Consider the following 14,312-nt stretch of genomic DNA (forward strand, 5'->3'; position numbering starts at 1 on the left):
GTGTGAAAGCATTCAACTCCTTACAGACACCTGTGGAAAAAGAAAGAACAGAGTAAACTTACTCTGGATTTCTATACTAGGGCAGCAACAGGTTAGGAAAACGCAGTGAGGCCCACCCCACAAGTTCCTAACTGCTTTAAAGCCACCACTACCCTACTGAAGAAATTAACGTGGACTACAGCTATACCCAATCCTTGAAAAAAGGAAAGAACAGAGTAAACCTACTCTGGCTTTCTATACTAAAAATCTTTCTTGAAGCGAAGGAAATCAAAATTTCTTCAGACACCAAAAACTTCACCACCTCCATGCACCAAGGCAAAGAGAATGACTGGGGTTTGTGGGAAGGGAAGTGATACTTAACAGCTTTGCTGTGGTGCTCTTTGCCTCTTCCTGCTGGCTTGGAGTGATGTTCCCAACAGTAATTGAGGACGTTGTGGACTCACCATACCTTACAAAAGAAAATTAATTTAAATAAAAATGTGTAGACAAAAAAAGGGTTACACTAACCACATAACCAATACAACGTTACCTTTTCCCAAAGGTTTTATCAGTATTTTGAATGTTAATATTATCCCAATTAGGAAACTCTGATGTTCCAAATGTTACAGTCTTGTCCAACTCTTGGATAAAACAACTATCCTCAGTCAGATCAAATGTGGTATTCATGTCAGTTGTTGTCATTGCTGCTAAAGTGTTGGAGGCACAGTTCTGAACAGCAGATGTTCCCAGGGGTATGCGGCTTTTTACAACTGTGTGTTGGAGAACGATTGGTGATGCTTGTGTCATATGTTTTGGTGTGCAGACTGAATGTTTTTTAGAGGACTCAATTGGAGGTAGAATATTAATTTTGTTGTTCAGCAGATTTGCACTGGATCTAAGAGTTGGTCGATTTCTGCTTGGGATTGAGGATTTACGTGGCCTCTTGACTTGTGCCTCAGGAGTGCTAGGAACAGCTGGAGCAGGAACATGGGATGGGGTAGTGGCTTTTAAAGGACTGCTTGTTTCGTCTTGCCGCCTCCTCTTAACTGGTACAACTGGACTCTGAAACGTTGGACTAGCATCTGGGAGTAGCTGTCTTCTGCATCGTTTCACTGTCTGTCTTTTTCGTGTTATAGGTGCTGGAGCAACAGTGACTTCCTCTTTAATGTCTGGGACAACTTCTGGAGGAAAGAAAAAAAATATATATTTTTTTTAAATATATATATTTATATTTTTAAGCTAACAATTAACTGCAATGAGCCAAGTGGACAAGACTAGAATAACTTTTACTGGAACAAATAAACATTCTGTAGCCATTGAACATAACTATATAATCAATTGGTCATTAAATGTAGCAAACATATTATAAGCACATAAAAAAAAGTCTCAAACAATTAACATCTGCTATTTTTTTAACAATGTTCAGCCAATGGAAGACATTGCTGTAGTTAAACAAAAAAAAAAAACAACAACTATCAAAATCAAGAACTTTTTTGACTTATGACATAAAACGACATGCAACATATTACCATCAATAATTGTATTTTAAATTTCTGGTGAAATGCCTAGAGATTTAACAATATAGTTTTGCTTTAACCATGGCCTTTCGTTACCATATTTACATTTTATCCTATACCTATACATAGTAATGACAAGTAAACAAAAGGCAAGACACGTTCACAATATTAAAACCAAAGTGTTTTCGCCAGAAACAGAATTGTAAAATATGCACAAAAAATCGGACAGCCAATGAAAGGTACAAGCAATAGTTCTGAAGTTTGTCTGCACAGTAAGGACGGGTGTTACAGGTAAAGAGCAAAAGTGACAGTGCAACCTCAAAAGATAACTGTAAACGGGAAAAACCGGTTCAGTTAAATACAAATCAATATTTAAACTGGCTGAAGAATACAAAACATTTTATTTATATGTTCTCTTGTTGGAGAGTGAAAAAACATAATTTATGTAAGAACTTACCTGATAAATTCGTTTCTGTCATATTGGCAAGAGTCCATGAGCTAGTGACGTATGGGATATACATTCCTACCAGGAGGGGCAAAGTTTCCCAAACCTCAAAATGCCTATAAATACACCCCTCACCACACCCACAATTCAGTTTAACGAATAGCCAAGCAGTAGGGTGACAAAGAAAGGAGTAAAAAGCATCAACAAAGGAATTTGGAAATAATTGTGCTTTATACAAAAAATCATAACCACCATAAAAAGGGGGTGGGCCTCATGGACTCTTGCCAATATGAAAGAAATGAATTTATCAGGTAAGTTCTTACATAAATTATGTTTTCTTTCATGTAATTGGCAAGAGTCCATGAGCTAGTGACGTATGGGATAGCAATACCCAAAATGTGGAACTCCACGCAAGAGTCACTAGAGAGGGAGTGAAAAAAATAAAAACAGTCATTTTCCGCTGAAAAAATTAATCCACAACCCAAAATATAAATTTAATCTCATAAATTAAAGGAAATAACTTAAATCAAAAGCAGAAGAATCAAACTGAAACAGCTGCCTGAAGAACTTTTCTACCAAAAACTGCTTCCGAAGAGGCAAATACATAAAAAAGGTAGAATTTAGTAAATGTATGCAAAGAAGACAGAGTTGCTGCTTTGCAAATCTGATCAACTGAAGCTTCATCCTTAAAAGCCCACAAAGTAGAGACTGATCTAGTAGAATGAGCTGTAATTCTCTGAGGCGGGGCTTGACTCGACTCCAAATAAGCTAGATGAATCAAAAACGTTAACCACGAAGCCAAGGAAACAGCAGAAGCCTTCTGACCTTTCCTAGAACCAGAAAATATCACAAATAGACTAGTAGTCTTCCTGAAATGTTTAGCAGCTTCAACATATTTCAAAGGTCTTACCACATCCAAAGAATGTAAGGATCTCTTCAAAGAATTCTTAGGATTAGGACACAAGGAAGTAATTTCTCTATTAATGTTGTTAGAATTCACAACCTTAGGTAAGAATTTAAATGAGGTCCGCAAAACAGCCTTATCCTGATGAAAAATCAGAAAAGGAGATTCACAAGAGAGAACGGATAATTCAGAAACTCTTCTAGCAGAAGAGATGGCCAAAAGAAACAACACTTTCCAAGAAAGTACTTTAATGTCCAAATAATGCATAGGCTCAAATGGAGGAGCCTGTAAAGCCTTCAAAACTAAATTAAGACTCCAAGGAGGAGAGATTGATTTAATGACAGGCTTGATACGAACCAAAGCCTGCACAAAAAAATGAATATCAGGAAGTTTAGCAATCTTTCTATGAAATAAAACAGAAAGAGCAGATATTTGTCCTTTCAAGGAACTTGCAGACAAACCTTTATCCAAACTATCCTGAAGAAACTGTAAAATTCTAGGAATTCTAAAAGAATGCCAATAGAATTTATGAGAAGAACACCATGATAATAAATCTTTCTAAAAACAGATCTACGAGCCTGCAACATAGTATTAATCACTGAGTCAGAGAACCCTCTATGACTAAGCACTAAGCGTTTAATCTCCATACCTTCAAATTTAATGATTTGAGATCCTGATGGAAAAACGGACCTTGAGATAGGAGGTCTGACCTTAGTGGAAGTGGCCACGGTTGGCAACTGGACATCCGAGCATGATCAGCATACCAAAACCTGTGAGGCCATGCTGGAGCTACCAGCAGCACAAACAATTGCTCCATGATGATCTTGGAGATCACTCTTGGAAAAAGAACTAGAGGTGGGAAAATATAAGCAGGTTGATAACACCAAGGAAGTGTCAATGCATCCACTGCTTCCGCCTGAGGATCCCTGGACCTGTACAGGTACCTGGGAAGTTTTTTGTTAAGATGAGATGCCATCAGATCTATTTCTGGAAGCTCCCACATCTGAACAATTTGAGAAAACACATCTGGGTGGAGAGACCATTCTCCCGGATGTAAAGTCTGATGACTGAGGTAATCCGCTTCCCAATTGTCTATACCTGGGATATGAACCGCAGAAATTAGACAGGAGCTGGATTCCGCCAAACAAGTATCCGAGATACTTCTTTCATAGCTTAAGGACTGTGAGTCCCACCCTGAGGATTGACATATGCCACAGTTGTGACATTGTCTGAAAACAAGTGAACGGTTCTCTCTTCAACAGAGGCCAAAATGGAAGAGCCCTGAGAATCGCACGGCGTTCCAAAATATTGATTGGTAATCTCCCCTCTTGAGATTTCCAAACCCCTTGTGCTGTCAGAGATCCCCAAACAGCTCGCCAACCTGAAAGACTCACATCGGTTGTGATCACAATCCAGGTTGGACGAACGAAAGAGGCCCCTAGAATTATAAGTCGAACATAGAGATTTAAGCATATTAATTGTGATATCCTTGTATAATCCCTGCACCATTGGTTCAGCATACAAAGCTGGAGAGGTTTCATATGAAAACACGCAAAGGGGATCGCGTCCGATGCTGCAGTCATGAGACCTAAAACTTCCATGCACATAGCTATTGAAGGGAATTACTGAGACTGAAGGTTCCGACAGGCTGCAACCAATTTCAAACGTCTCTTGTCTGTTAGAGACAAAGTCATGGACACTGAATCTACCTGGAAACCTAAAAAGGTTACCCTTGTCTGAGGAATCAAAGAACTTTTTGGAAAAATTGATCCTCCAACCATGTCTTCGAAGAAACAACACTAGTTGATTTGTGTGAGATTCTGCAGAACGTAAAGACTGAGCGAGTACCAAGATATCGTCCAAATAAGGAAATACCGCAATACCCCGCTCTCTGATTACAGAGAGTAGGGCACCTAGAACCTTTGAAAACATTTGTGGAGCTGTTGCTAGGCCAAAAGGAAGAGCAATAAATTAGTAATGCTTGTCTAGAAAAGAGAATCTCAGGAACTGATAGTGATCTGGATGAATTGGAATATGAAGATATGCATCCTGTAAGTCTATTGTGGACATATAATGCCCTTGTTGAACAAAAGGCAGAATAGTCCTTATAGTCACCATTTTGAAAGCTCTTACATATCGATCCAAAATCTTTAGATCCAAAACTGGTCTGAATGAATGTTCTTTCTTTGGGACAATGAATAGATTTGAATAAAACCCCAGACCCTGTTCCTGAAACGGAACTGGCATGATTACCCCTGACAACTCCAGGTCTGAAACACACTTCAGAAAAGCCTGAGCCTTTAGTGGGTTTACCGGAATGCGTGAGAGAAAAAAAATCTTCTCACAGGTGGTCTTACTCTGAATCCTATTCTGTACACCTGAGAGACAATACTCTGAATCCAATGATTTTGGACCGAATTGATCTAAACATCTTTGAAAAATTTTAATCTGCTCCTACCAGCTAAGCTGGAATGAGGGCCGCACCTTCATACAGACTCGGGGGCTGGTTTTGATCTCTTGAAATGATTGAATCCAACTGAGAACTAAATAATTTATTACCTTGGAAAGAAAGATAGCAATCTGGACTTAGAAGTCATATTAGCATTCCAAGATTTGAGCCACAAAGCTCTTCTAGCTAAAATAGCTAAAGACATAGATTTAACATAAATTTTGATAATATCAAAAATGGCATCACAAATGAAATTATTAGCATGTTGAATCAACTTAACAATGCTAGACAAATCATGATCCGATACTTGTTGCGCTAAAGTATCCAACCAAAAAGTTGAGGCAGCTGCAACATCAGCCAAAGAAATTGCAGGCCTAAGAAGATGACCTGAATATAACAGAATTTATGTTTACCTGATAAATTACTTTCTCCAACGGTGTGTCCGGTCCACGGCGTCATCCTTACTTGTGGGATATTCTCTTCCCCAACAGGAAATGGCAAAGAGCCCAGCAAAGCTGGTCACATGATCCCTCCTAGGCTCCGCCTACCCCAGTCATTCGACCGACGTTAAGGAGGAATATTTGCATAGGAGAAACCATATGATACCGTGGTGACTGTAGTTAAAGAAAATAAATTATCAGACCTGATTAAAAAACCAGGGCGGGCCGTGGACAGGACACACCGTTGGAGAAAGTAATTTATCAGGTAAACATAAATTCTGTTTTCTCCAACATAGGTGTGTCCGGTCCACGGCGTCATCCTTACTTGTGGGAACCAATACCAAAGCTTTAGGACACGGATGAAGGGAGGGAGCAAATCAGGTCACCTAAATGGAAGGCACCACGGCTTGCAAAACCTTTCTCCCAAAAACAGCCTCAGAAGAAGCAAAAGTATCAAACTTGTAAAATTTGGTAAAAGTGTGCAGTGAAGACCAAGTCGCTGCCCCACATATCTGATCAACAGAAGCCTCGTTCTTGAAGGCCCATGTGGAAGCCACAGCCCTAGTGGAATGAGCTGTGATTCTTTCAGGAGGCTGCCGTCCGGCAGTCTCGTAAGCCAATCTGATGATGCTTTTAATCCAAAAAGAGAGAGAGGTAGAAGTTGCTTTTTGACCTCTCCTTTTACCAGAATAAACAACAAACAAGGAAGATGTTTGTCTAAAATCCTTTGTAGCATCTAAATAGAATTTTAGAGCGCGAACAACATCCAAATTGTGCAACAAACGTTCCTTCTTCGAAACAGGTTTCGGACACAAAGAAGGCACGACTATCTCCTGGTTAATGTTTTTGTTAGAAACAACTTTTGGAAGAAAACCAGGTTTAGTACGTAAAACCACCTTATCTGCATGGAACACCAGATAAGGAGGAGAACACTGCAGAGCAGATAATTCTGAAACTCTTCTAGCAGAAGAAATTGCAACCAAAAACAAAACTTTCCAAGATAATAACTTAATATCAACGGAATGTAAGGGTTCAAACGGAACCCCCTGAAGAACTGAAAGAACTAAGTTGAGACTCCAAGGAGGAGTCAAAGGTTTGTAAACAGGCTTGATTCTAACCAGAGCCTGAACAAAGGCTTGAACATCTGGCACAGCTGCCAGCTTTTTGTGAAGTAACACAGACAAGGCAGAAATCTGTCCCTTCAAGGAACTTGCAGATAACCCTTTCTCCAATCCTTCTTGGAGAAAAGATAGAATCTTAGGAATCTTTACCTTGTCCCAGGGGAATCCTTTAGATTCACACCAACAGATATATTTTTTCCATATTTTGTGGTAAATTTTTCTAGTTACAGGCTTTCTGGCCTGAACAAGAGTATCAATAACAGAATCTGAGAACCCTCGTTTTGATAAAATCAAGCGTTCAATCTCCAAGCAGTCAGCTGGAGTGAGACCAGATTCGGATGTTCGAACGGACCTTGAACAAGAAGGTCTCGTCTCAAAGGTAGCTTCCATGGTGGAGCCGATGACATATTCACCAGATCTGCATACCAAGTCCTGCGTGGCCACGCAGGAGCTATCAAGATCACCGACGCCCTCTCCTGATGGATCCTGGCTACCAGCCTGGGGATGAGAGGAAACGGCGGGAATACATAAGCTAGTTTGAAGGTCCAAGGTGCTACTAGTGCATCTACTAGAGTCGCCTTGGGATCCCTGGATCTGGACCCGTAGCAAGGAACCTTGAAGTTCTGACGAGAGGCCATCAGATCCATGTCTGGAATGCCCCACAGTAGAGTGATTTGGGCAAAGATTTCCGGATGGAGTTCCCACTCCCCCGGATGCAATGTCTGACGACTCAGAAAATCCGCTTCCCAATTTTCCACTCCTGGGATGTGGATTGCAGACAGGTGGCAGGAGCGAGTCTCCGCCCATTGAATGATTTTGGTCACTTCTTCCATCGCCAGGGAACTCCTTGTTCCCCCCTGATGGTTGATGTACGCAACAGTCGTCATGTTGTCTGATTGAAACCGTATGAACTTGGCCTTCGCTAACTGAGGCCAAGCCTTGAGAGCATTGAATATCGCTCTCAGTTCCAGAATATTTATCGGTAGAAGAGATTCTTCCCGAGACCAAAGACCCTGAGCTTTCAGGGATCCCCAGACCGCGCCCCAGCCCATCAGACTGGCGTCGGTCGTGACAATGACCCACTCTGGTCTGCGGAAGGTCATCCCTTGTGACAGGTTGTCCAGGGACAGCCACCAACGGAGTGAGTCTCTGGTCCTCTGATTTACTTGTATCTTCGGAGACAAGTCTATATAGTCCCCATTCCACTGACTGAGCATGCACAGTTGTAATGGTCTTAGATGAATGCGCGCAAAAGGAACTATGTCCATTGCCGCTACCATCAAACCTATTACTTCCATGCACTGCGCTATGGAAGGAAGAGGAACGGAATGAAGTGTCCGACAAGAGTTTAGAAGTTTTGTTTTTCTGGCCTCTGTCAGAAAAATCCTCATTTCTAAGGAGTCTATAATTGTTCCCAAGAAGGGAACCCTTGTCGACGGAGATAGAGAACTCTTTTCCACGTTCACTTTCCATCCGTGAGATCTGAGAAAGGCCAGGACTATGTCCGTGTGAGCCTTTGCTTGAGGAAGGGACGACGCTTGAATCAGAATGTCGTCCAAGTAAGGTACTACTGCAATGCCCCTTGGTCTTAGCACCGCTAGAAGGGACCCTAGTACCTTTGTGAAAATCCTTGGAGCAGTGGCTAATCCGAAGGGAAGCGCCACGAACTGGTAATGCTTGTCCAGGAATGCGAACCTTAGGAACCGATGATGTTCCTTGTGGATAGGAATATGTAGATACGCATCCTTTAAATCCACCGTGGTCATGAATTGACCTTCCTGGATGGAAGGAAGAATTGTTCGAATGGTTTCCATCTTGAACGATGGAACCTTGAGAAACTTGTTTAAGATATTGAGATCTAAGATTGGTCTGAACGTTCCCTCTTTTTTGGGAACTATGAACAGATTGGAGTAGAACCCCATCCCTTGTTCTCCTAATGGAACAGGATGAATCACTCCCATTTTTAGCAGGTCTTCTACACAATGTAAGAATGCCTGTCTTTTTATGTGGTCTGAAGACAATTGAGACCTGTGGAACCTCCCCCTTGGGGGAAGCCCCTTGAATTCCAGAAGATAACCTTGGGAGACTATTTCTAGTGCCCAAGGATCCAGAACATCTCTTGCCCAAGCCTGAGCGAAGAGAGAGAGTCTGCCCCCCACCAGATCCGGTCCCGGATCGGGGGCCAACATTTCATGCTGTCTTGGTAGCAGTGGCAGGTTTCTTGGCCTGCTTTCCCTTGTTCCAGCCTTGCATTGGTCTCCAGGCTGGCTTGGCTTGAGAAGTATTACCCTCTTGTTTAGAGGACGTAGCACTTGGGGCTGGTCCGTTTCTACGAAAGGGACGAAAATTAGGTTTATTTTTGGCCTTGAAAGACCTATCCTGAGGAAGGGCGTGGCCCTTACCCCCAGTGATATCAGAGATAATCTCTTTCAAGTCAGGGCCAAACAGCGTTTTCCCCTTGAAAGGAATGTTAAGTAGTTTGTTCTTGGAAGACGCATCCGCTGACCAAGATTTCAACCAAAGCGCTCTGCGCGCCACAATAGCAAACCCAGAATTTTTCGCCGCTAACCTAGCCAATTGCAAAGTGGCGTCTAGGGTGAAAGAATTAGCCAATTTGAGAGCACGGATTCTGTCCATAATCTCCTCATAAGGAGGAGAATCACTATCGATCGCCTTAACTAGTTCATCGAACCAGAAACACGCGGCTGTAGTGACAGGGACAATGCATGAAATTGGTTGTAGAAGGTAACCTTGCTGAACAAACATCTTTTTAAGCAAACCTTCTAATTTTTTATCCATAGGATCTTTGAAAGCACAACTATCTTCTATGGGTATAGTGGTGCGTTTGTTTAAAGTAGAAACCGCTCCCTCGACCTTGGGGACTGTCTGCCATAAGTCCTTTCTGGGGTCGACCATAGGAAACAATTTTTTAAATATGGGGGGAGGGACGAAAGGTATACCGGGCCTTTCCCATTCTTTATTTACAATGTCCGCCACCCGCTTGGGTATAGGAAAAGCTTCTGGGAGCCCCGGGACCTCTAGGAACTTGTCCATTTTACATAGTTTCTCTGGAATGATCAAATTCTCACAATCATCCAGAGTGGATAATACCTCCTTAAGCAGAGCGCGGAGATGTTCCAACTTAAATTTAAATGTAATCACATCGGGTTCAGCTTGTTGAGAAATTTTCCCTGAATCTGAAATTTCTCCCTCAGACAAAACCTCCCTGGCCCCCTCAGACTGGTGTAGGGGCATTTCAGAACCATTATCATCAGCGTCCTCATGCTCTTCAGTATCTAAAACAGAGCAGTCGCGCTTACGCTGATAAGTGGGCATTTTGGCTAAAATGTTTTTGATAGAATTATCCATTACAGCCGTTAATTGTTGCATAGTAAGGAGTATTGGCGCGCTAGATGTACTAGGGGCCTCCTGAGTGGGCAAGACTCGTGTAGACGAAGGAGGGAATGATGCAGTACCATGCTTACTCCCCTCACTTGAGGAATCATCTTGGGCATCATTTTCAGTGTCACATAAATCACATTTATTTAAATGAGAAGGAACCCTGGCTTCCCCACATTCAGAACACAGTCTATCTGGTAGTTCAGACATGTTAAACAGGCATAAACTTGATAACAAAGTACAAAAAACGTTTTAAAATAAAACCGTTACTGTCACTTTAAATTTTAAACTGAACACACTTTATTACTGCAATTGCGAAAAAGTATGAAGGAATTGTTCAAAATTCACCAAAATTTCACCACAGTGTCTTAAAGCCTTAAAAGTATTGCACACCAAATGATGCCTTCAGAAAGTCTTTTCTATGTATCAGAGCTCCTCACACATGCGACTGCATGTCATGCCTCTCAAAAACAAGTGCGCAATACCGGCGCGAAAATGAGGCTCTGCCTATGATTAGGGAAAGCCCCTAAAGAATAAGGTGTCTAAAACAGTGCCTGCCGATATTATTTTATCAAAATACCCAGATTAAATGATTCCTCAAGGCTAAATATGTGTAATATATGAATCGATTTAGCCCAGAAAAAGTCTACAGTCTTAATAAGCCCTTGTGAAGCCCTTATTTACTTGCTGAATAAACATGGCTTACCGGATCCCATAGGGAAAATGACAGCTTCCAGCATTACATCGTCTTGTTAGAATGTGTCATACCTCAAGCAGCAAAAGACTGCTCACTGTTCCCCCAACTGAAGTTAATTCCTCTCAACAGTCCTGTGTGGAACAGCCATGGATTTTAGTAACGGTTGCTAAAATCATTTTCCTCTTACAAACAGAAATCTTCATCTCTTTTCTGTTTCAGAGTAAATAGTACATACCAGCACTATTTTAAAATAACAAACTCTTGATTGAATAATAAAAACTACAGTTAAACACTAAAAAACTCTAAGCCATCTCCGTGGAGATGTTGCCTGTACAACGGCAAAGAGAATGACTGGGGTAGGCGGAGCCTAGGAGGGATCATGTGACCAGCTTTGCTGGGCTCTTTGCCATTTCCTGTTGGGGAAGAGAATATCCCACAAGTAAGGATGACGCCGTGGACCGGACACACCTATGTTGGAGAAAAATAAGCTTTCCTTAGATAAGATTCACGTTTCCTATCTAAAGGATCTTTAAAAGAAGTACTATCTTCCATAGGAATAGTAGTACGTTTAGCAAGAGTAGAGATAGCCCCATCAACTTTGGGGATCTTTTCCCAAAACTCCAATCTAACTTCTAGCAAAGGAAACAATTTTTTAAACCTTGAAGAAAGAATAAAAGTACCACCAGGCTTATTCCATTCGTTAGAAATCATATCATAAATAGCATCAGGAACTGGAAAAACCTCTGGAATAACCACAGGAGTTTTATAAACAGAATTTAAACGTTTACTAGTTTTAATATCAAGAGGACTAGTTTTCTCCATATCCAATGTAATCAACACTCCTTTTAACAAAGAACGAATATACTCAAATTTAAATAAATAAGAGGATTTATCAGTGTCAATATCTGAGGCAGAATCGTCTTTAGATCCTCATCAGAGAAGGACAATTCAGTATGTTGCTGGTCATTTGAAATTTCATCAACCTTATGAGAAGTTTTAAAAGACCTTTTAGGTTAATTAGAAGGCGGAATGGCAGACAAAGCCTTCTGAATAGAATCAGAAATAAATTATTTTAAATTTACAGGTATATCTTGTGCATTAGATGTTGAGGGAACAGCAACAGGTAATGAACTACTACTGATGGATACATTTTCGGGATGTAAAAGTTTATCATGACAACTATTATAAACCACAGCTGGAGGTATAATCACCACAAGTTTACAACAAATGCACTTAGCTTTGGTAGAACTGTTATCAGGCAGCAGGGATCCAACAGTGAATTCTGAGACAGGATCAGATTGAGACATCTTGCAAATGTAAGAGAAAAAAACAACATATAAAGCAAAATTATCAATTTCCTTATATGGCAGTTTCAGGAATGGGAAAAATGCAAACAGAATAGCCCTCTGACAAAGAAAAAAGCGAGAGGCAAATCAGAATGGGGTCTAAAATAAAGAATATATTTGGCGCCAAGTATGACACACAACAAACAGAATATTTTTTGCTGCCAAAAACGTCTGCAAGATGACGCAACCTTGTGAAAGGACCCGGCGTCAACCAAGATGCCGGAAATGACAAATTGCGTCAACGAACGTAATTTTGCGCCAAAAAAGTCTCGCCCAAGAATGACGCAATAAATAAGCATTTTGCGCCTTCGCAAGCTTAATTCTGCCCACGAATTTGAAAAATGTCAGTCAATTGAAAAAAAAGACTACACCCCAGGTAAGAAATACATTTATAAAAAATGCATTTCCCAGATATGAAACTGACAGTCTGCAAAAGGAAATATACTGAAACCTGAATCATGGCAAATATAAGAACAATACATATATTTAGAACTTTATATAAATACATAAAGTGCCAAACCATAGCCGAGAGCGTCTTAAGTAATGAAAACATACTTACCTGAAGACACCCATCCACATATAGCAGATAGACAAACCAGTACTGAAACAGTTATCAGTAGAGGTAATGGAATATGAGAGTATATCGTCTATCTTGGCGCTCTACAAATAACCAATAATAATAATAATCTGAAAAGGGAGGTAGGAGATGAATCTCTACGACCAATAACAGAGAACCTATGAAATAGATCCCGGTGAGGAAAACCATTGCATTCAATAGGTGATACTCCCTTCACATCCCTCTGACATTCACTGTACTCTGAGAAAACGGGCTTCAAAAATGCTGAGAAGCACATATCAATGTACAAATCTTAGCACAAACTTACTTCACCACCTCCATAGGAGGCATAGTTTGTAAAACTGAATTGTGGGTGTGGTGAGGGGTTTATTTATAGGCATTTTGAGGTTTGGGAAAATTTTCCCTTTCCTGGAAGGATTGTATATCCCATACGTCACTAGCTCATGGACTCTTGCCAATTACATGAAAGAAATGTCTATTTGTCGCATACAATAAACTTTAAATTTTGTCTTCTCCACATATCAAAACTACACTGATTTTTAAATGAGCAGTAGATTTTTTTTTAATTTACATCAATTTGCCAGCCCCTTTATCATGTGACAGCCATAAGCCAATCACAGACTCTTATACATTGTACAGATACTCAGTACACAATTATATTAATAGAAGTAAAATTGGAAAGTCTCTTAAAACTGCATAATCTATCTGAAACAGGAATGTTTAAATTTTGATCCTTTAAACCTCTAACATACACTCAGAAGCAAGAATATAAGGATAGGAGCTGGCCCATTTTTGCTTCAGCACCTGGGTAGCACTTTCTGATTGGTGTCTAAATGTAGCCACTAATCAGCAAGCGCTACACATTATTATGGTGAACTTCTCTAAGCGCTCCACTTGTAATCTGGCCCCAAGTCATTTAAATTGTTCATAAATATGTTTATAATGTGAGATACAAAAATGGTCTCATCATTTTCCTTCTGATGATGTTCATTTTTGACTGTGGCCTCTAGTATGCAATATAATGTGAGTAATTTTGTTCTTAAATTTGTATTTAATATAATTCTACTTATACCAAACATTTGGGGTATCACAGTATTTATTAGTTTTCTTACAACTATGTGTTCAAATTGAAAACTATGCTGGCAGGTATGTAAGAAATTGTGTTATTGTGTTTCAAATGGTCTGTAACTGTATTTTAAACTTCAATAAAAAAAAAAATAGCAGTTCCATGTTACTTTAAAATAACCACCACACTCAAATAGATAATCTTTCTAACAACTCTTAGGGGTCAAGGTTCATAACAATTATGGTCAAGACAAAATTTTCCACATGATTTCCCTTACCTCATAAAAAATACATATGATGTCTATTACATGGTAAGTTATATCATCATGTAATCTAGAGAGAGAGAAAAGAGAGAAAAAGAGAGAGAGAGAGA

The 14,312-nt window shown here is 40.2% G+C and overlaps 1 protein-coding gene across 1 annotated transcript in view; it reads right to left on the reverse strand.

Annotated features, from left to right (window-relative positions):
- The window catches only part of LOC128638676 (kinesin-like protein KIF18B), a 258,121-nt gene that overhangs the window by 72,425 nt on the left and 171,384 nt on the right, over positions 1–14,312 (reverse strand). The window contains exon 13 of the mRNA XM_053690790.1: positions 530–1,160. Within this exon, the coding sequence (XP_053546765.1) occupies positions 530–1,160 (631 nt within the window). The remainder of the gene's footprint in view (positions 1–529; positions 1,161–14,312) is intronic.

This window comes from Bombina bombina, chromosome 8 (assembly GCF_027579735.1).
Source record: "Bombina bombina isolate aBomBom1 chromosome 8, aBomBom1.pri, whole genome shotgun sequence".
Lineage (NCBI taxonomy): Eukaryota > Metazoa > Chordata > Amphibia > Anura > Bombinatoridae > Bombina > Bombina bombina.